At 40.8% G+C, this 23,214-nt stretch overlaps 1 protein-coding gene across 9 annotated transcripts in view; it reads left to right on the top strand.

Annotated features, from left to right (window-relative positions):
* The window catches only part of LOC139757010 (protein turtle homolog B-like), a 179,120-nt gene extending 159,153 nt beyond the window's left edge, over positions 1 to 19,967 (top strand). For 2 of the 9 annotated variants that reach the window (XM_071676957.1, XM_071676959.1), the window contains exons 12-17: positions 4,137 to 4,305; positions 5,872 to 6,032; positions 6,410 to 6,519; positions 10,083 to 10,380; positions 12,801 to 13,135; positions 16,604 to 19,967. In XM_071676957.1, the coding sequence (XP_071533058.1) occupies positions 4,137 to 4,305; positions 5,872 to 6,032; positions 6,410 to 6,519; positions 10,083 to 10,380; positions 12,801 to 13,135; positions 16,604 to 16,819 (1,289 nt within the window). In that variant the 3' untranslated portion in view covers positions 16,820 to 19,967. Of the gene's footprint in view, positions 1 to 4,136; positions 4,306 to 5,871; positions 6,033 to 6,409; positions 6,520 to 10,082; positions 10,394 to 12,800; positions 13,149 to 16,399; positions 16,498 to 16,603 lie in introns of those variants that run through there. The other 7 variants (XM_071676958.1, XM_071676963.1, XM_071676962.1 and 4 more) reach the window with 7 other exon arrangements.
* The last annotated feature ends 3,247 nt before the right edge of the window (positions 19,968 to 23,214 follow it).

Raw genomic sequence — 23,214 nt, forward strand, 5'->3', positions numbered from 1 at the left:
ACCACCTCACACCACATATTGTCCTCAAACATCTCATTTCCAACACATACACCGTCCTCCGCACAACCTTATCTATAGCCCACGCCTTGCAGTCACATAACATTGTTGGAACCGCTATTCCTTCAAACATACCCATTTTTGCTTTCCGAGATAATGTTCTCGCCTTCCACACATTCTTCAACGCTCCCAGAATCTTCGCCCCCTCCCCCATCCTGTGACTCAATTCCGCTTCCATTACATCCGCCGCCAAATCCACTCCCAGATTTATATAACACTTCACTTCCTCCAGTTTATCTGTACTTAATGTACCTAATAACCTTGCTCTTATTCACATTTACTCTCAACTTTCTTCTTTCACACACTTTACCAAACTCAGTTACCAGCTTCTGCAGTTACTCACCCGAATCAGCCACCAGCGCTGTATCATCAGCGAACAACAACTGACTCGCTTCTCAAGCCCTCTCATCCACAACAGACTGCTTACTTAACCCTCTCTCCAAAACTCTTGCATTCATCTCCCTAACAACACCATACATAAACAAATTAAACAACTATGGAGACATCACACACCCCTGCCGGAAACCGACGTTTACTGAGAGCCAATCACTTTCCTTTGTTCCTACTCGTACACGTGCCTTACTTCCTCGATAAAAACTTTTCACTGCTCCTAGCAACTTGCCTCCCACACCATATACTCTTAATACCTTCCAAAAAGCATCTCTATCAACACTATCATATGCCTTCTCCAGACCCATAATTGCTACATACAAATCCATTTCTTTTTCTAAGTATTTCTCATATACATTCTTCAAAGCAAACACCTGATCCACACTTCCTCTACCACTTCTGAAACCACATTGCTCTTCCCCAATCTGATGCTCTGTACATTTCTTTGAACACTCACCTTTATCCCCTTTGCCTTTGTACAATGGCACTATGCATGCATTTCTCTAGTCTTCAAGCACTTCACTATGAACCATACTTAAATTGAATATCCTCACCAACCAGGCAACAACACAGTCACTCCCTTTTTTGATAAATTCCACTGCAATACCATCCAAACCAGCCTAGCTGTCATGAGTAATGCACCGAAACCACAGCTCCTTTTCCACATTCAGGCCCCACAAAATTGGATATGTGTGTGTGTGTGTGTGTGTGTGTGTGTGTGTGTGTGTGTGTGTGTACGAAAGGACGGGTTATTCTTCTTTTGTTTCCTGGCGTTACCTCGCTGATGCGTGAAACGGCGATCAAGTATAATAACAAAAAATTATATATATATATATATTTGTGTGTGTGTGTGTACATACATTCTCGTCTCTCATAAAAAGGGAAGGTATGCAAATTTTTTCCTGTGTAGATGAATATTTTACATATAAATTGCTATTGATGCATGGCTATTTGTGTAATAATTTACAATTTAGAAACCTCGTTTCATATGAAAACATTTTCCCGGTACAATTTTCCAGAAGACTGAGCGAAATGGAAAGAATATGTCCTATTCTTATCCGTCGACCTCTATGGCTGAAGGATATTGTTACAGTCAGTGTTGTCTGTCTGTCTGTTCATGATTGTCTTAAAAAGATATCTCACGAAGATTACAATTCTTACTGGGCCCACCAGCATTAGTCTATAGAGGTCTTGTGCCAAATACTTCCTGATAACTACCTTCCTACAGCAGTTACACAGAGATTAGCTGACACCAACGGATCACTGCTTGTTCCTGATACAAGCAGAACCTACTGCTTCACTGGCTTGTTTGGTTTTTTGTCTATCTCTCTGTTTTGCCCAGTCGCTTCAGACTTTATAACTGTGACATGTATGATTTTTATCTCGGTCAAATGTAGTGCTATGTAAAAGATGAATGAAGAACTCTTCTATTACAACATGAATGTTGTTTTCAGTTGTAGACGACCATTTTCCAGTATCCCATTTGACACATGAGACACTACTGACATACAAAATGCATGACGTTACAGCTCTTGGGTATCGAGTCCTGGCCTTTGGTTTGAGCTTAAAGTGTAAGATAATTGGTCATGGCATCATACCCGAGGGTTGCACCGTCAGATCAAGTCCACTTGCTGAGGTGGACATACAGTAACATCTATACTAAGGCTGAAGGTGACTGCTGTGGCATCTACATCAAGGCTGAGGGTGATTGCTGTGTCCTCGTAATATCCTACCGTAAGAGGTGTTTCGTTGGATCATTTCTCATTTTCTAGTGACAAGAGACCATTGTACATCTGAACGTAAAGGTATCATTTGGGATGAAAAAGAATACCTTTAAGTAAAAGGAGAGTCAAGGTCAGTACAGAAACCTTCAAAAACCTGGCCTGAGCCATCCCTCTCATAGCAAAATTATATGATTTTGTCAGATTGCTCAATGACAATGGTTCTTGTTTATTAGGCTGCAGATGACAAGAAAATAACAGAGCAACAGTTCTTTTGTATTGCTTCATCCGTGCAGTCATGAAACTGCCTAATACATATGACGGTAATTATTACTGTAATAAGTAGTTAGCATGGGGGACAATAAGCCATTTTCGTTTGGTCATCAACCTGAAACTACTTTTCTTTTATAACGTCAGTTGTCTGCTGCCAGAAACAGAAAATTCCAGTTTCAGCTTCAGTCTGGCCGTGGACCTGTCGCCTCTCTTGTCTATATATCAGTAAGATCCATAAGGCAGTCATGAACTTTCAGAGAATATGAAAGAGTATAGTTCATCATTCGGCCATCATAAAGCTGTTCACGCATTCTAACTTCATTGAGTTGGCGGCTCATAAGGCTATTCTGAACACACGTGAGATGAAGTCTCACTTTGATGGAAACCATCAGTAGCGAATCTAAACCCAAACAACGTTTGAGACGATCATAGATCATAATGAACATAAAGATTTATTTGACCTTCAGTAAGATGCAAGCAAATAACTGTACACTTATCAGACAGTGTAGGGAACCTATACCTGCTTTTTACTACTCGAAATAGATCATATAGTATCTACTTTTCCTATCTATTCCTTGATATACATGAAAATGACCCAAGGAATATTCAAGTAGCTCTGTTAAGTTCTTTCTGTTAACCAATGATAAATTCTCTATAAAACATTATCAGGTACGATTCTTTTCCGATCTCTTTAATACTTTTTTTCTCTTCATAAACTTTGATGACATTACCAACGTTCTTGCAGCCTATTTTCCTTTAGCGTTCGATAAAGCGTTTTCTATGAGCCTGACCCAATTAGATTTCAATAAGGAGCATATAAACTCTCATGCTACATTACCTGATTCTTCTTAATTGTTAAGTTGATATTCGAACTCTTGAGTTATATGGATGTTTGATGTTATACAGTAGAATATATATGATTCAGTACCTTCTAGCGAGTGCGTCTATACTTAACAAGTGACTAGACATGCCAGGGAATTTTCCTATTACTCAATGAATGCTTCTGTACCACCTAGTCAGTGTTTCTGTACCTACTAGTAAATATTCCTACACCTGTTAGTGAACGTATCTGTAACTGCCAATAAATGTTTTTATTTGGCAGTGAATGTTTCTATACCTGTCACTGAATGATTCTACAACTGTAAGTGAATGTTTGTGTGCCTACGAATGATTCACTAGCTAGTCCTTCCATGCTTGAGTGTGATGTGAGTCGATCAGTATTTTTGTGGATGACAAACTGCTGTACATGCCATGTATCAAAGCTGAGAATTGCATATATGTACAGCAGTACGTGATATGTCCCAAAAATTTTTCTACATGTTTGTACTTCTCAAACAGCCTCAGCTTATCAACTACTTTCTATTCTTACAGGTTTAATGTTGTCAATGACTGCAGCCTTCTGGTAATGTTCTCGAAACCACCTCGTGCTGTCCATCACATAATAACATAAACCTTTTGACAACTTCAGCCCCCACCCCCTCACCTCTCTTTGTCCAAACACTGCTCTCTAACGATCCCTGCTCTCTGTCTATTCCAATAGCTACAGCCCTTTGAAGAAAACCAGATTTTTCATCAAGTTTTGTTTCTGAAATCATAGCCTTCCCACATAGCCTTGGAATCCTTCGCTCTGCTCACGAAACCATGACCTAAATCATATTTTTTTCTCTTTCTCTTCCCTTCCGTGTTACCCCACAGCCCAGCCAGAAGCACCGACCAACTGTTCACTGTTCAACGTGTCCGCCAGCAGCTTGACTGTGCTGTGTGACCCGGGTTTTGATGGTGGCCTCAACCAGACCTTCGCCATGGAGGTGTATGGCACTAACCCTCACGTTCTTAAGGCAAACATTACCTCCAAGATGCCCAGGTAAGCGACCTCACTGGGTCTTTGATCCTCCTCATTGGATTGATTTTCCTAATGCCAGTATTATAACTGAGGTAGCCAGGGGTGCGTACAGTGTGGGTCCCCTTGCGTGCTATCTTCATCATCAGATACTCGACTCCGTACCTTCGTAAGAACAGAGGAAGAGATATTGAGGAATAAGGAAGGTCAGAAGCTCTCTCTCCCTTACCAGAAAGATGAGAGATCAGTATAATCATATATGAAACTGATATGATCTCTTTCGAATATAACCTTTAGTGTATAACCAAGTAACTTCTTTTTCTATGGCACTTCTGAAAACGATTCAAAATAACTTCGTAAAAACTACACACACACACACACACACACACACACACACACATACATCATTGTGAAGCGATTAGCGTTACTAACTGCCACGCCTGCATAGGCCATCTGAGATCAAATTTGCATTTGTTCGAATCCTGGTCACAGTGGCCGGACCACAGCCAACTCAGCTGTTCATCCTCCCCTCGGTGCTGGTTGATAAAATGGGCACCTGGCGTAGGCTAGGTTGTGTGTGTGTGTTTGTGTGCGTAAGTATATGAGTAAAGACATGGCACATATATAAAAGGTTTAGAGACGAGGCAATACGAGTATAAAGCTCTCTCCCCATAACATGCAAATAGTAATCACAGAAACAAACAAACACGCACGTACATAGCTATTTTTCTTTGTTATGTGATGTCTAAACTCGCATATTCTCCTTATTTCCAATGCCTTATCAAATATCGAGTTATTCATTTAGAAGGAGAAAACAAAAATACTGGAAATGACAACTCCCTCTCTGCATAGTTTTTCAGTAAAGGTAAAACCACAGCCTAACATTATCGTCAGTCTACGTATCTACGAGTCTACATCACCAGAACACACTTTGGCCATCCCCTGATGATCGCTATGCAGGACTCACGACGACATTATTTGAGTTTACTACACCTTCAAGGTTGCACTACGAGCAGAGCAGGTGAATGATGGACTTCTTTGGAGCAAGAAAGTGCTCCTTAAAACTGTACTCCCTTCCGTTTACTAAGGATGATACAGCCTTGTTGAAGGTGATGGTGTAACAACTTGCAGATAACAACCCATCCACTCATGCATATGACAAAGTTTTTACAGAAAATGTTGAATTATGTTAAACGATCTTTGAGGTGATGGAGCGTACAAAAACAGACTTCACATCCATAGGGCATTCATTGAGTGGAACCTTACGGGTAAGTGGGTATTGTATGAATGTTATTCTTACAATTACTTGCATACAAAGCTGTTGATACACAGTGGTTTGGTGCGAATGTTATGCCTACAATTACCTACATACAAAGCTGTTGGTACACAGTGGTTCGGTGCGTGTCCATCATTACCGCTTGCTTGATCAATAAAATATCAAGGTTTTCATCTACTTTTAACATATGTTTTACTAAGCGTTAGCCCCATCTTCTTAGTGTTGAATTCATCATCATTTGTCCCATGTTCCATGATCACTAGAATCAGTAGCAAGTTAACAGCAGCTGCTGCTGGTGATTTCGTCCTCGGTAGGTTCGTGGTGACGGGTCTGGACAACGAGTCTGAGTTCCAGCTGATCGTGTACGCTGGCAACGCTAAGGGTCGCAGTGGCATCACCCGTTTGGTGGCTCTCACGCAGAAGCTGCCGGTCAAACAGCTGGAGACCCGCCTGGGCAGCAGTGGCGGCAAGGCTGGTTAGTATGAATAAAGCTGTAGGCTTGTGTGAAGCCTGAGTGCAAGTGTAGAAGTGATGTGGTAATAGCGTCTTGGAGACAAGTCATCCAGTCTCTTTCTGTGTATTGTCTTAGCAGATATGACAGCAGCAGAAGGGGTTATCCCAGCTTCAAAAACCATTTTTCGTAAACTAATGTTTTCCTATATTAGTGTGAGATCATTTGACTCTAAGGTTTAGACCATATTTTTTTTTTCTAGCCATAGAGTGTCCATGTATTTAGAGAGAGAGAGAGAGAGAGAGAGAGAGAGAGAGAGAGAGAGAGAGAGAGAGAGAGAGAGAGAGAGAGAGAGAGGTGATAGGGCCAGAGTGGGCGCTCATAATTCTCACCCACCTCAGGAGTGTCTCAGGACGCGCTGGCAGTGGAGGTGACGCCCTTGCTTGGAGTTCTCGCTGGCATTGTCCTGGTCCTCGCTATCATCGCCATCGTCATCATCGTTATCCTAAGGGTAAGATAACCATACGCAGTACCATGGTACGATTAGTCCTGTCTCAAGATGCATTTAAGAGAACCCTTACTATATCCATCCCTTTTTTCTGGATTGAGAATAGCGGGACATCTGGCGTTAAGACTGGGTACTTATTATTGGTACAGCGAGTAATTTGTTTGTCTGACTGGTGGAAAGACATTTTGATAGCGAGATATAAGGAGCAATTACAAAATTATGAGGATAAGAAATATATCTGTTCTTCATTACCTGAGTGTTGTTGAGGTTTGCCACATATGGCAACCCAGCACTGGTGGCGGATTCGAGTGAGAAACTGCAGAAGTTGGTGACTTGAGTTTGGAAGAATGTATGAAAGGATGTAGTCGAGAATATATGTAAGTAAATATGGAGGAAGTTGATAGTAAATGTGAATAAAAGCAAAGTTATTTGGCTTAGCATGGTTAAGGGACGGGTTAGTTGGGGTGTAAATTTGAATGGAGAAAACTTCGAGAAAGTTAAGTGTTTTTGATACCTGGGAGTGGACATGGCAGTGGGTGGAACCATGGAAACAGAAGTGAGTCATAGTGTGGGTGAGGGGGCAAAGGTTCTGGGAGCGCTGAAGAATGTGTGGAAAGAGAGAATGCTACCTAGGAGAGCAAAAATAGGTATGTTTGAAGGTATGATAGTCCCAAAAATATCATACGGGTGTGAGGCATGGGCTATAGATGAATCTGTGTGGAGAAGAATGGATATGTAGGATATGAAATGCTTTAGGACAATATGTTGTGTGAGGAGGTGTGATCAAGTGAGTAATGAGCGTGTAGCAGAGATGTGTAGTAATGAAAAGAGTGTGGTTGAAAGAACAAAAGAGGATGTGCTCAAATGTTTGGACACATGGAGAGAATGAGTGAGAAGAGGGTGAAAATAAAAGAGAATATATGTGTAAGAAGTTGAAGGAACAAGGAAAACAGGGAGACTAAATTGGAGATGGAGTGAAAAAGATATGAACGGGGTCTGGACATACAAGAGGGTGAAAGGCGTGCACAGGATAAAGTGAATTGGAGAGATGGGGTATCCTGGGGTCAACGTACCGTCAGTGGACCGAAAAAGTCATGCGAAACATTCAGGTTAAACCATGAAAAGGTCTGTGGGGCCTGAATATGGATAGGGAGATGTGGCTTCGGTGCATTACACATGACAGCTTGTGAATGGATATGAGCGGATGTGCCCTTTCTTCGTCTGTTTCCAGCGCTGCCTCGCTAATGCAGGAAAGGGTGATTGAGTATGAGAAAGAAAATATATACATATTTCAATTAAGTTGGGTTGGCTGTGGGCCGACTACCGTGCTCGGAATTCGAACCCGGGCGGACTATATGTATCATAGTTAGCACCGATAACATTAAACCAGTGTTACATTGTCTAGGTTCAGTGTACTTACGAGCATCTGGTCAGTGTACTTGCTAGCATTGTCTCATATGTCTTACTGGACTGAATTCTGGATAATCTCTCTGGATGCTCATCATTTAAAGGCTTAATCGATCGATGTTTATACTCGTGCGTTCTTCTTATGATTACAAATGTTGATATGAGAACCAGGTAAGGTAGCAGGTGTCTTGTTGAATTTTCATCAACGCTCAGTGGATTTTCTCAGTGGATTAAGTCACGTATATCTTTTCTGTCATTATGATTACGCTTCCATGGAGATGATATTGGTTGATAATTATTATCTTTCTCACGAAAAATCTTCTGAAATAATTAGGAAGTTTTAATAATGTTAATTATGGAAGCCTTAATTAGAAAATATACAAAATATAGTTTCCCGTATAGAAAAGAAAAGAGCTCGTTTCAAGTTAATAACTGAAGTATTCATCGAAATTTTCACTGCACCGCCAGATTTTTTTCTTGGATTTTAAATGAATATATTCATCATCTTTAATGATGAAAATGAATACATGGTCGTCACAGCTAACATCAAAAAGAAAATGCGTAACCGAAACATCACGATGTGTAGGAGAGGGAAAGTACGGTATAGGAGTAAACAAGCGTAGTGTAAAAGCTGTTATAGCTAGTTTATGAGAGAGAGAGAGAGAGAGAGAGAGAGAGAGAGAGAGAGAGAGAGAGAGAGAGAGAGAGAGCACCAGGATGAAATAGAAGCTGTGACCGCTGAGGGGATGTGCAACACTTGATCAACGAGCGATGACACTCTGGTCAAGGGTAGAATCAAGAGCAGGTGAGCAGAGTGGAAGGAAAAGATGTAATGAAGGAAATTGTATATTTAATGGAAGATGGAGGAAGCAGCAGCAGCAGTTGCATGGTGAGAAGACACTAACTGGTAGTTTCTATATGAAGAAAAGGCTATAATACATTGACAGATGCAACTGAGTCTATCCAATTGCAGCTAAACTTGTGTTTTAACTTGGAGACGAAGCAAGTTATAGTCCCAAGAAATTTGGTGATTTCTATGCTTTGTAAACCAGATGAAAAACCAAAGAAGAAACACGACAAAGATGTTCATGATAGGACAAAATAATCCTTCGATATTTGTATAGATAACTGTATGTAATGAGGAAAAAGAATTGCTTATGAGCCAGTAATGCTCGCTTCTTAGATTTCTGGAAGACGGTTTCGGTACATTACAACTTGTGGTTCAAAGATGACCTGAAAAAAACAATCGCTGGGACAGAGACCAAGGCTGAAGTCGACATCGATCTTAATGAACGTTTACAAAAAAGGTTAGAATATCCGGCGGGTCAGAAACATTGTGAAAATCATAGGTTACGGTACATTGCTGTTGGTCGGCCTCCATCAGCATATTGATCGAGGACATTATTCTGCCACGTATAATGTAGCACGATGTTTGAATGATGCTTATTTTTGTGTCGCAGAAGGAGTTTGCGTGTGGTAATAATGTACGAGAAATACAGTTTAGAATGCCTGGCTCGCTAAGTTGAAAATATGCATACAAATGACTTCCTGAAATGAATACAACTGTCGTAATAGCTTTACAATGGCATATGTCCATTTATATGATATATATATATATATATATATATATATATATATATATATATATATATATATATATATATATATATATATATATATATTTCATAATCAGTTACTGCTTCCTGTGTTAGCGAAGTAGCGCCAGGAACAGAACAAGATAGGCCGCATTTGCTTACATCCATTCTCTAGCTGTCATGTGAGATGCATAGAAACCACACCTCACAGACTTTCTATGGTTTACCCCAGCAGCTTCACAAGTCCTGATTCAATTCACTGACAGCTCGTCAACCCCTGTATACCACATCGCTTCAATTTACTATCTCGTGAACGCCTTTCACCCTCCTGCATGTTCAGACTCTGATCACTCCAAATCTTTCTCACACCATCCTCCCATCTCCAATTTGGTCTCCCGTTTCTCCTTGTACCCTTTACTGCTAACAAATATATCTTCTTTGTCAACCAATCCTCACTTATCCTCTCCATATGTGTATACTCTTTAAGCGCAACTTCTTCAGCTCTCTCACCCACACTGAATCCACACCTCCCTCTTACTCTTTATTATCTAATCGATCAAACAGGTCCAGTGCAGCGCTGCAGCAAGACGACGTCAGGCGCAGGAACAGGGAAGTGCGGGTAACGGCGACAGGAATCAACGGCAACAACAGAAAAGAATGCAGACGCAGCAGCACCAGAAGCAACAGTACCACAAAAGCCAAGAATCCTTAGCGGCATTAAAGACAGGTCGTGGGAGCCATAGTGAGCTCCAGGCTGAGCACCATGACCTCGGGGAAGAGCTCCACGAATGTTATAGTGAACAGCACCTCCACCAGCACCACCCTGACGACCAGAGTCCTGATGTTGTCGCCTGCAGTGGAGGTACGTTTACCAGGTCTGTAGCTGGCTAGTTTACCAGTTACCGTATCGAACTGGCATATATATATATATATATATATATATATATATATATATATATATATATATATATATATATATATTTCTTTTTTCATTCTACTTTCTCGTCGTCTCCCGCGTTAGCAAGGTAACACTAGGAAACAGACAAAAGAATGGCCCAACCCACCCACATTTACATGTATGTACATAAACGCCCACACACGCACATACACTTACCTGTACATTTCAACGTATACATACATATACATACACACATACACATATATACACCTGTACATATCCATACATGCTGCCTTCATACATTCTCGTTGCCACCCCGCCGCACATGAAATGGCATCCCTCCTCCCCCCGCGCGCACGCGAGGTAGCGCTAGGAAGACAACAAAGGCCACATTCGTTCACACTCGGCCTCTAGCTGTCATTTGTAGTGCACCGAAAGTTCCCTTTCCATATCCAGGCCCCACAAAACTTTCCGTGGTTTACCCCAGACGCTTCACATGCCCTGGTTCAATTCACTGACACCACGTCGATCCTGGTATACCATATCCTTCCAATCTATTCTATTTCGTGCAAACCTTTCACCCTCCTGCATGTTTAGGACCATTTCAATACACCCTCTTTTGCTCTCTCAACCACGCTCGTTTTACTACCACACATCTCTCTTACCCTTGCATTACTTGATCAAAATACCTCACACCACATATTGATGTCAAAAATATCATTTCCAACACATCCACCCTCCTTCTCACAACCCTATCTAGAGCCCATGCCTCGCAACCATATAACATTGGTGGAACCACTATTCCTTCAAACATAGCCATTTTTCCCCTCCGAGGTAACGTTCTCGCCTTCCACGCATTCTTCAACGCTCCTAGAACATTCGCCCATTCCCCCACTCTGTGACTCATATCCGCTTCCATGGTTCCCTCCGCTGTTGAATCTACTCCTAAATATCTAAAACACTTAAATTCCTCCAGTTTTTCTCCAATCAAACTCGCCTCCCAATTTACTTGTCCCTCAACGCTAATGAACAGAAAAACTTGCTCTAATTCACCTTCAGTCTTTGCTTTCTTCTTTCACACACTTTACCAAGCTCAATCATCAGCTTCTGCAGTTTCTCACCCGAATCAGCCACCAGCGCCATATCATCAGCGAACAACTGACTCACCTCCCAAGCTCTATCATCCACAACAGACTATATACTTGCCCCTCTCTCCAAAACTCTTTCATTCACCTCCCTAACAACCCCATCCACAAACAAATTAAACAACCATGGAGACATCACGTATACCTGCTGCAAACCGACATTCACTGAGAATCAAACACTTTAATCTCTTCCTACTCGTACACATACCTTACAACCTCGATAAAAACTTTGCACTGCTTCTAGCAACTTGCATCCCACACCATATACTCTTAATACCTTCCACAAAGCATCTCTATCAACTCTTATCATATGCCTTCTCCAGATCCATAAATGCTACATACAAATCCATTTGTTTTCCTAAGTATTTCTCGCATATATTCTTCAAAGCAAGCACCTGATCCACACATCCTCTACCACTTCTGAAACCATACTGCCCCTGGGTATTTTTGAAGGAATAGTGGTTCCAACAATGTTATATGGTTGCGAGGCGTGGGCTATAGATAGTTGTGCGGAGGAGGATGGATATGTCGGAAATGAGATGTTTGAGGACAATATGTGGTGAGAGGTGGTTTGATCGAGTAAGTAATGGAACTGTAAGAGAGATGTGTGGTAATAAAAAGAGTGTGATTGAATGAGCAGAAGAGGCTGTTTTGAAATGGTTTGGTCACATGAAGAGAATGAATGAGGAAAGATTGACCAAGAGGATATACGTGTCAGAGGTGGAGGGAACGAGAGAAGTGGGAGACCAAATTGAAGGTGGAAAGATGGAGTGAAAAAGATTTTGAGTGATCGAGGCCTGAACATGCAGGAGGGTGAAAGGCGTGCAAGGAATACAGTAAATTGGAACGATGTGGTATACCGGGGTCGACGTGCTGTCGTAGAAGGCGACTAAAAGGGGAGGGAACGGGTGGCTGGAAATCCTCCCCTCCCCCTTTTTTTTTTCAATTTTCCAAAAGAAGGAAACAGAGGAGGGGGCCAGGTGAGGATATTCCCTCAAAGGCCCAGTCCTCTGTTCTTAACGCTACCTCGCTAACGCGGGAAATGGCAAATATCATGAAAGAGAGGAGATATATATATATATATATATATATATATATATATATATATATATATATATATATATATATATATATATATATGAGCGTGTGTGTGTGTGTGTGTGTTTTCCCGTCAATAATTGCAGTACTACTTTTGAGGTACATAATGCCAAACAGTATTAATGAATTCCTATATTTCAGACTGTGATGAAGTAAGCGTTAGCATCAGACCTGGGGGTGCCTTGTCCTTGATCCAGGGTCACCGCCACAAACCCCAACACATCCAGCATTCCCAACTCTGTCAGCAGCAGTCCTCCCCTTTACCCCAACACACTCAGCAGTGCCAGCAGCAACATCTCCAACAACACTCACCCTCTGCACCCAAACATAGTCAACACCAACACCAACAGTCGTCAATACTGCCCCAACACAGCCTAGAAACCCAGCACTACACCCTCCCTCTTTCAGGTCACGGCGCCCATGACCTCAGACACGCCCACCTCCTAAGACAATCTTCCTACCCAACCACACCAAGAGTGAGTAATCAAGGTACCGATCTGTACGTTTACTGTATAACGTATTAATAATTATGCTTCAGCATTTGCATATATATATATATATATATATATATATATATATATATATATATATATATATATATATATATATATATATATATATATATATATATATATATTCATTTACATATAATTGCTCTAGGACTACTCTTTATGAGAGTCCGGGTGTTACCGAGGGCCTCTTTCTTTAATTTTCTGCAGCTCAAGTCTTCGCTACATGCAGTAGCAAGGAAATTTAGACTCCTTTGGAGCGGAAAATTCTTTGACAAGACTGCACTTTCAACGATAAGCCGTATCAAAGGTAATCTTCACTTGCGATATAACCTCTTGCAGGCAGGGAGCAGAGTCACACCATATATATATATATATATATATATATATATATATATATATATATATATATATATATATATATATATATATATATATATATATATATCCCGCGTTAGCGAGATAGCGCAAGGAAACAAACGAAAGAATGGCCCAACCCACCCACATACACATGTATATACATACACGTCCACACACACACATATACATACCTATACATCTCAACGTATACATATGTATACACACACAGACATATACATATAAACACATGTACATAATTCATACTGTCTGCCCTTATTCATTTCCGTCGCCACCCCGCCACACATGAAATAACAACCCCTTCCCCCCACATGTACTCGAGGTAGCAATAGGAAAAGACAACAAATGCCACATTCATTCACACACAATCTCTAGCTGTCATGTATAATGCACCGAAACCACAGCTCCCTTTCCACATCCAGGCCCCACAAAACTTTCCATGGTTTAACCCAGACGCTTCACATGCCCTGAGTCAATCCACGTCGACCCCGGTATACCACATCGTTCCAGTTCACTCTATTCCTTGCACGCCTTTCACCCTCCTGCATGTTCAGGCCCCGATCACCCAAAACCTTTTTCATTCCATCTTTCCACCTCCAATTTGGTCTCGCACTTCTCCTCGTTCCTGTCACCTCTGACACATATACCCTCTTGGTCAATCTTTCCTCACTCATTCTCTCCATGTGACCAAACCATTTCAAAACAGCCTCTTCTGCTCTCTCAACCACACTCTTTTTATTACCATACATCTCTCTTACCCTTTCATTACTTACACGATCAAACCACCTCACACCACGTATTGTCCTCAAACATCTCATTTCCAGCACATCCACCATCCTCCGCACAACTCTATCTATAGCCCACGCCTCGCAACCATATAACATTGTTGGAATCACTATTCCTTTAAACATACCCATTTTTGCTTTCCAAGATAACGTTTTCGACTTCCACACATTCTTCAGCGCTCCTAGAATTCATGATTCATTTTCGCTTCCATGGTTCCATCCGCTGCCAAATCCACTCCCAGATATCTAAATCACTTCACTTCCTCCAGTTTTTCTCCATTCAAAATGACCTCCCAGTTGACTTGTCCCTCAACTCTACTGTACCTTATTACTTTGCTCTTATTCACATTTACTCTCAGCTTTCTTCTTTCACACACTTTACCAAACTCAGTCACCAGCTTCTGCAGTTTCTCACCCGAATCAGCCATCAGCGCTGTATTATCAGCGAAAAAAACAACTGACTCGCTTCCCAAGCTTTCTCATCCACAACAGACTGCTTACTTGCCCTTTTTTTTTTCCAAAACTCTTGCATTCGCCTTCCTAACAACCCCATCCTTAAACCAATTAAATATCCACGGAGACATCACGCACCCCTGACGCAAACCAACATTCACTGAGAACCAATCACTTTTCTCTCTTCCTACACGTAAGCAATGCCTTACAACCTTGATAAAAACTTTTCACTGCTTCCAAAAACTTGCCTCCCACACCAAATACTCCAAAAATCACACATCTCTCCATCCACTTTCGGTTTTACCCATATTAATCTAGAGTTTACTTTCTTACACTCTATCACATACTCCCACCCCTCCTGTTTAAGGAGTAGTGCTACTCCTTCCCTTGCTCTTATCCTCTCGCTAACCCCTGACGACTCCACGAAGGTTACCGCACCCAAGAGTGAACAATCACCTTTGGCAAGTATCATCCTTGGTAGTACGTTCAGTCTCGTCAAAGAACTAACCAAAGAAGTTCACATTTTCCTGCTACTGGAGATATCGCTGCGTAACAGCCGCAGGAGCTCCTGGAAAGAGGTCCTGGGCAACACTAGAACCCTTTTGTTGCAAAGGAGTCCTGAAAACGACGTTTTTCGTCAAGGTTAGGTGAGACTAGACTCTGTTCCTCATAATGAATATTCTTGCGGATAATATCAAAAGCTCTAGAAATATGAGCGACGCTTACGTTTGATGATTCTTTAAGAGAATCAAGTCGTACTTTCTTATAATAAGAAAGAGAGAATATATCAACACCAACAAAAGAAACAAATCAACAATTGTACACTTAGGGGGTGAATGGAGTTAGTAAAGAAATGAATTCAGGTAGATGTGATGAGAGATAACTGAAAGGCAGATTATTGGCAACAGAACTAGGTATAAAGGATCGTTTAGCGTCAAGGAATATGTAGCAAGATTCTATTGATATTGCTGTTGTATAGATGTGGCTAAAGAAAGTGTATCGCTTCTCTCAAAAAATCACAAGGAGAACAGATGATTCCTTAGTTTTCCTCATGGTAATGTCTGTGTGCGAGCGACATAATAAGGGAAACAGTTTTCCCGTTTTTCTTCGATATCGTACTAACTTCGTTGTCATCGTGATCATCTACCGTAAACACAGTAATACATCTCAGGTTTCCAATACAGCATTTCCATCTCACAGTTATGAGACAATGTTCACTACTATAAGTACCTCACGCGATAGAGATATTGTTGCTTTTCTTTGTCTTGTAATCATCTCAGTACACTATAGTCACATATTCTATTTCGGAATTTATGCAAATGTTTGGCTGACTGTGCGTGGAATACTGCTTTGTCAGAATAAGAGAACACGGTTTAGCTTTTATCGTAGATGTAGTCACATAATATTCAACAAAATGACCCCAACTGTTCATCTAACAATAGCCTCATCACACACATAATGATCACCTTTTAATTTCACAGAAAACTAACTCATGAACTGCTGAACACAGAATACACTGGACAACATACCAGGTAACTGTCAAGATAAGTAAGGACCGAATTTGCTTTTCCTGTTAACTTGCATCACAGATACAATGATCACACTTGCCTTCCAGGTAACCATTAGAGGAAATATGAACTCCATGAACTTCCCTGCTAACCATCTTCACCACTGCTCAGATATTCATAAAGCATCACCATAACCGCATCCCAGGTAATCACTAGCACATGCAACATCACTGAAAGTTACCCAATGACTCTCAACATAGTTAAGGATCATTGATGCCACGTATGAATAAAAGTTGATGGATTTCCTGCAGATGTGTGGCAGCGCGGACATTGAGGTGCATTTCAGCGAAGGAGGAGGCGATAGCGGGACGCCCCCAGCACCCGCGCCTGACGACGTGCCAGTGCCTCTTCTGTACGTGGGCGAGGGTGCTACCACGCAGGGACCTGGGGGCGTGGGCACAGGGTTGCCTAGGATACCCGAGGATCCAGAGAGTCCTACGTCAGCCAGGAGGGAAAGTGCCGTGTGAGCCAGGCTTAACATAGTCTCCTAACTTTTATAAAAAAAAAACATTTAAGTCACTGCGTGACAAAGTTTTTAATGGGGATTCCTTTTTGTACGAATCCTTCACGCCAAAATAATATATTACATGAACTCAAGAAAAAAGTGCGTGTTTGTGTGTAAACTTGTAATATTATGATGAATGATATGTGTCATTGTGATAACATAGAAATGTTTAACCAAGGAAGTGACTTTCATAGTCTAGACTTGTTGTAGTAAACTCAATGCATTCCCACATTTTCTAAAACCCTTACCAAGTGTCAAAGTTAGCCGAAATATTCTCATTAAACGATCATTACGTTGTGATAAACAGTTGTCCTCAAGCTTGTACAGGGAACACTAATGAAGGGACCTGTTTTATTTTTGATTGGATTGGTGACGAGGTGGACTATATCTTGAGAAAAAGTGATTCTAACTAAATGGCGGACAGCTCCCGTACCAGAGACTATAAGATGGCAGAGACTTAAGGACAGTATCTAAATCTATACCGGTAAGCAAAGGTCGCTGCACTAATAGCATCTTTTGATAGGAGGTGGACGACATCCTGCTCTTACATACAAGAAGAAACTGGCAGACGACTTCACCTCCCACAAACATAGGAAATTTGTGGACAGCCAACTTCTTGTTGGATCAGAAAGAAACTAACGGTCGACTTCCTCACTTTTGGCAGAACGCAGAGACTGGTGGTTGATCTTTCCACTTGCAGAGACCACACGAGACTGGTTTATAACATCCCTACTTAGAGAAGAGAAGAAACTGGTAAAGGATATCCATACTTGGGTGAGAAAGAGATGTAGTGTACAATTTTTTTTTATCCATACGACTGAAAGCATGTTCCCAAAGTTTTCAGTAATTAGAGCTTAATCATTGCTATAAGAGACAGATGTTGATTTCTCATAAAAGGCTGAGGACGTATATTTTGGAAAAGTACACCAATGCATGTGAAGGACCAAAGCTTTTGGGGAAAGTTATCGCTAATTTTTTCCAGCTGGAACTAACAGTGAAAGTTTTTTTTTCTTTATCCACTTTTACAGTAGCCTTTGAGATCACAAGGCACAGCGAGTAACCAACATATTCTATGTTCATACCCTATGACACAGATATATCACCTCCGATATGGTTTTATTATGACTTTATGATCAAGTGCCATCACCAGTTATGTCGACGTTTTAGGTAAAGAGATGTAAGCAGAACAAAATTCTTTGGTTGTCACACATGTCGAGTGTTTGTGATGAGTAGTGTCCAGACATTTCTTGGTTGCAACAGTGCACACTCTTCTTAATTTCTATCTGGTCCTTTTGTGTTGTCACTGTAAAGAGTTGTTTTCTTATATTCTACTTTTCTTCGCAGTAGCGTCTTGTATTTGATTCTTCTACTGTGATTTCCTCTCGTCTCGGAGACTTTTATTCTCATGTAACCTTTGCGTAAACAACGTGGTAATGTGGAGGAATCATTCACTACATAATACACTCCTGTGTATTGAGTAATTCATCATTTTCTATTTCCAATCATTTCTATCATCGGTCCTAAATCCACCTCATCCTTTTTCTTCCTCTCGGTAACTATCCTTTGCCAACCTGCAGTCACTTTAAGTCCGGCTGTTGTGGGCCAGAGTGAAACCTTAACTACTATATATATATTTCCATCACAGTCTACGTGAAACTTTCCTATCATCGAAAAACCTGAACAGTATCAGAAGCGACGTCATCGAAAAATGTTTGAACAGTTACAATAATGGCAAACTATTATATGTAATATAAGTAATACATTTATCAGAATAAAGTTTCGTGATTTTAGAACAGGACTATAAGATCAATAAAGGTAAATTTCATCCTATTACTCAGTTGGTCTGACAATACCTCACTCAGAAATGCTACATAACTGTAATGGTATATGGACAACATAAGCTGCAGTCTTCGGAACATCAGCTATATAGTTAAGATTTGCTATCAGGGAGCCTTGATATGCTATATGCCCCACAGGACACCCCTCCTGCTTATCATACCTCTACCTTTTCTATAAGACTTTCCCTCACTGACAGTGCCACTATTACTATAAACCCATTCCCTCTCTCATGGCCCGACCTTTCCACGAAAAACAGCCATGACCTTCCCTACAACGGACCCCTATATCATGATACCTGATCTTCTTTACAGCCTCACCTGTTCATAAACCCTTTATCTACCCTATGGTGCTACATCACCAGAAACTCTGCCCTTGCTAACGGCTTCACAAATCTCTCATCCATACGAAATTTTTTCCTGTTCTTTCAAAGTGAAATGATTCATCACGTCTTCCTCTGCTAATTTAACAAACTCTTTTTTATAATTTTTTCTCTCGAGATGTATTTGTTACCTATTATTAGACTGATCACCTTCTAAAGATATAACTTCAGTGCAGTCACGCCTATTTCAGTTGTCAGCAGTGACACTTGCCTGATGGTAACAGCAGGTTTATCTGATATTTGCTAATGTTGGTACACCAACGGTACTTGACATGTCATGTTTTAAGACAATTGATAGAGTCAACCATGAAAACTTTGCGAGTCCCTGCCTGTTATGTTTATAGAGTGGAACATTTTGTATCTAGAGTTTTATATTAAACTTCTGATAATGTAATTTGTTAATGTTTAAAGGAAGATTATTGCTGGCCATATTGCGTGGCCTCCTCTTCTTGCCGTTTTAGGTAAAACATGTGAAATAATGATCCAGTGGCATTTTCTATGATATTGCATTGGAAAACGATGAGATTGCTTCGTCATAATGTTTGTAGCATCTGAACTTATCTTTCCATATCAAACTCTGAAATTCTGCTGTGTATGGAGTTTCAATATTACAAAGGTTCTGCACATTCAGTTCGCTTTCTTTATGAAAATTAATGTTTGTTATAGTTTACAATTTTTTTTTTTTTCATGCTGTTCGTTTCAAGGCGATATCATGTATAAACAGTTTATTGGAAAATGGAACTCCAGGCGCCTGACACTGTGTTGTGTTTCATTGTGATTGTGTTTATATAGGACTGAAGAAAGGGCACCCATTACAATATTGAAACTGTGATGTTGTCAGTAACTCTGTAAATTTGCTCACAAGATGAAAATATACAAGTTGCCAAGATAACATGGTCTGGTTTTATAATTTCCTGATGCAGAGCGAGTCTTCAGTAACGCATAACTCTGTACATGGGTCCGGGATAAAAAGTGAAGGAAGCTTTGTATATCATTTTCCTTCTGTACTTTAGAGAATAAGTGATACAATTCAGAAATATGAAATAAAAGTTCACTGTGATCAGTAATCAGGTACATCTGATACAGTTGGCATATGTATGGAAACACAAAGTTACATATCCGAGCAAGCACGTACACAGGCACACACACACAACACACACAAGTCTCTATGGTGTAGTGGTTAGTTTTACTGACCATGGGTCATCACAAACCAGCCCAGGGTAGGATTCGCACGAGTTCAAAATCCGGGCGTGGCAGATTGCCTACACCCAACCCACGTTTTCATCCTCCCCTTGGGGTTGGTCGATAAATGAGTATCTGGCTTTGGTTGGGATGTGTGTGTGTGTGCCTGCACATATAGATATAAAGACATTGTAAATAATAAGACTGTGGTTGAGAGAGCAGAAGAGGGTGTTTTGAAATGGTTTGGTCAAATGGAGAGAATGAGTGAGGAAAGATTGACAAAGAGGATATATGTGTCAGAGGTACAGGGAACGAGGAGAAGTGGGAGACTAAATTGGAGGTGGAAAGATGGAGTGAAAAAGATTTTGAGTGATCGGTGCCTGAACATGCAGGAGGGTGAAAGGCGTGCAACGAATATAGTGAATTGGAACGATGTTGTATACCGGGGTCGACATGCTGTCAATGGATTGAGTCAGGGCATGTGAAGCGTCTGGGGTAAACCATGGAAAGTTTTGTGGGGCCTAGATGTGGAAAGGGAAACGTGGTTTCGGTGCATCATACATGACAGCTAAAGACTGAGTGTGAACGAAGGTGGCCTTTGTTGTCTTTTCCTCCATTGATCTAGTTTTTTTTTCAGTGTCCCAAAATTAACTCGGTGGGGGTAACACGGATTATAATCTCCCGTAGCACCGATTAATGTGTCGTCTGCAGAACATGATCAACCAAGTGGACTTCATCCTGACACTGGCACCAAACCGCCCGGCACTCCATTAGTAACGTATCGTTTGTGACCACACCTTTCTTTTCTAATGCTACCACCTCCTGCCTCCCCTGTCATATATACACACGCTCGAAAAGTTTTGAATTACATTCTAGTTTGTCTTTGTAGTACCCACGAGTTTCTTATCTCTATATATCAGGCCCTCAGACTTCTATCCATCACAGACCCCTTTAATGGTCGTCCCTTGTCCCTTTTCTTGTTATTTATCCTTTTTTTTGCATTATCTCTTTTTATTCTTCAAAGAATTCACTGATTTTACTCTTCTTGTCCAACATGCTCCTCCTGTACGTGCACTTTGTGTTGCCTTCCCGACCCGTTCTATCCCGCCTTGTTCTCCGTACGTTAATATATCTGGCTCCTTACCAAGGCTATCCACTCTGGCTCGTCACACAGACTCTGGAATGCAATTACTCTCACAAAAACTCTCGTTTGCACAATACCTGAATGTGTCAAGACAGTAAGCATATATAAATGGCCGCTGCGAATATGTCAGGGCTGGGACAATGGAAGCAAAGTTACCCCTCACTTTGTCCACATAAAATGTATTTTCTTTTAAGTATCGTGTATCATTACCATTTAATACGGTGGCGACGCATCATTTACGGCGGTCACATCAATGGAACTTCGGACAATGAATTTTGCTTCATTGATGGTGCTCTGTAAGGTGAATGAAGGTGTCTATTCACAACAGTTCCAGGTGAAACAGATTAACAGGTGAAACAGATTAACGTTCATGTCGTTCGTTCTTGTAGAGAGAGGAATAAAAATTATTCACACAGTTCGTAAACTTCGGTTGTAGGAATGACCCAGCACACCAGAGGTGAAAAGTAAAGCAACTCTAAACGTGACTGTAAAATAAGAGTGAACCATTGAGACAAGACATCACTAAAGTATCAACAGATGCCAGACTAGGAAGCAGCAAAATTAGCACACTGTTAATTGTTTTCGTGCTGATGTATTTTCATGGCATAAGCTCTCACTTATGATGCTTTTAACAAAAGAAAAAAGAAAACTTATTCTGAAAGTATCAATGCACTTCACAGTTACTTTCTTACAATTGTGAAGTTACTTTAGATAAAGTTTCTGAGGAGAACTTGGAAAATTGATTAATTCAAAGATACCTTCCACTGCAAATTGCTGGACAGGAATGGCTTCATATGCTCGTGTTACTAAATTCGACAGACCCCATCCCTCCACCTCCACCTACAGCAGGCAGAATATCCGCTCCTCTCTCCTCATCTTTATCGCTCTCGACGCCCCATCTATAAACAGATGAAACGGTTATATTGACATCACAAACCGATGTTGCGGACCATCCTTCATATGGAACCAATCACGCTCCTCTCTTCCTACTTGCACACACGCATTACTGTCTTGATTAGAAACTACAGCTTCTAATAGGTGTATCTGAGATACACCATCATAAAGCAAGTTCAACATGCAAGAATGGCAAGTGATTATTCTTGTACCTACTACTCTAGCTACAAACCATTCAGATGGCAACGATATGGCAAAAGTAGAATAACTCATTATGATACTGTATAGAAAATAAACGATATAGTTCGAGCAATCTACTCGCTCGAACTGACCGTGTATGTTAATCCCTTGACTTCCAATAATTCCTCTCAGATCTGTACAACAAAAAGCCTCGGGGAACACTGTATCATGTTGCTGGTAAAATATTTTAGTGTACTGAGGCTTGCTTACATGGTCTGCTGGGAAACAATAGGATATGATTAAATATTCCAGGATGGCAGAGTACATTGTTTGTGGCGGTGGGTGACGAAACATGTCTCGCGTGTGTGTGTGTGTATTTCACGCGAATAAACAACCTTTATACTGACACTTGATTTGGTTGAGAGATTATCTTGGCTTTAAATCTATGGACTACGCGAATAAACAGCCTTTGTACTGACACTTGATTTGGTTGAGAGATTATCTTGGCTTTAAATCTATGGACTACGCGAATAAACAGCCTTTGTACTGACACTTGATTTGGTTGAGAGATTATCTTGGCTTTAAATCTATGGACTGATTCAGGGCCATTAAAGGCCACGACGTCAGTTTGTAACCATACATTGAAAAAACATGAACACCTTCGAATGTTCAAAGTAACATTCAAAAGTAACATGCAAAAGAGAAAAAAGTCCATGAAATAACATTCAAAAGCGACATG

The sequence above is a fragment of the Panulirus ornatus genome, chromosome 24 (genome assembly GCF_036320965.1).
Source record: "Panulirus ornatus isolate Po-2019 chromosome 24, ASM3632096v1, whole genome shotgun sequence".
NCBI classification, from domain to species: domain Eukaryota; kingdom Metazoa; phylum Arthropoda; class Malacostraca; order Decapoda; family Palinuridae; genus Panulirus; species Panulirus ornatus.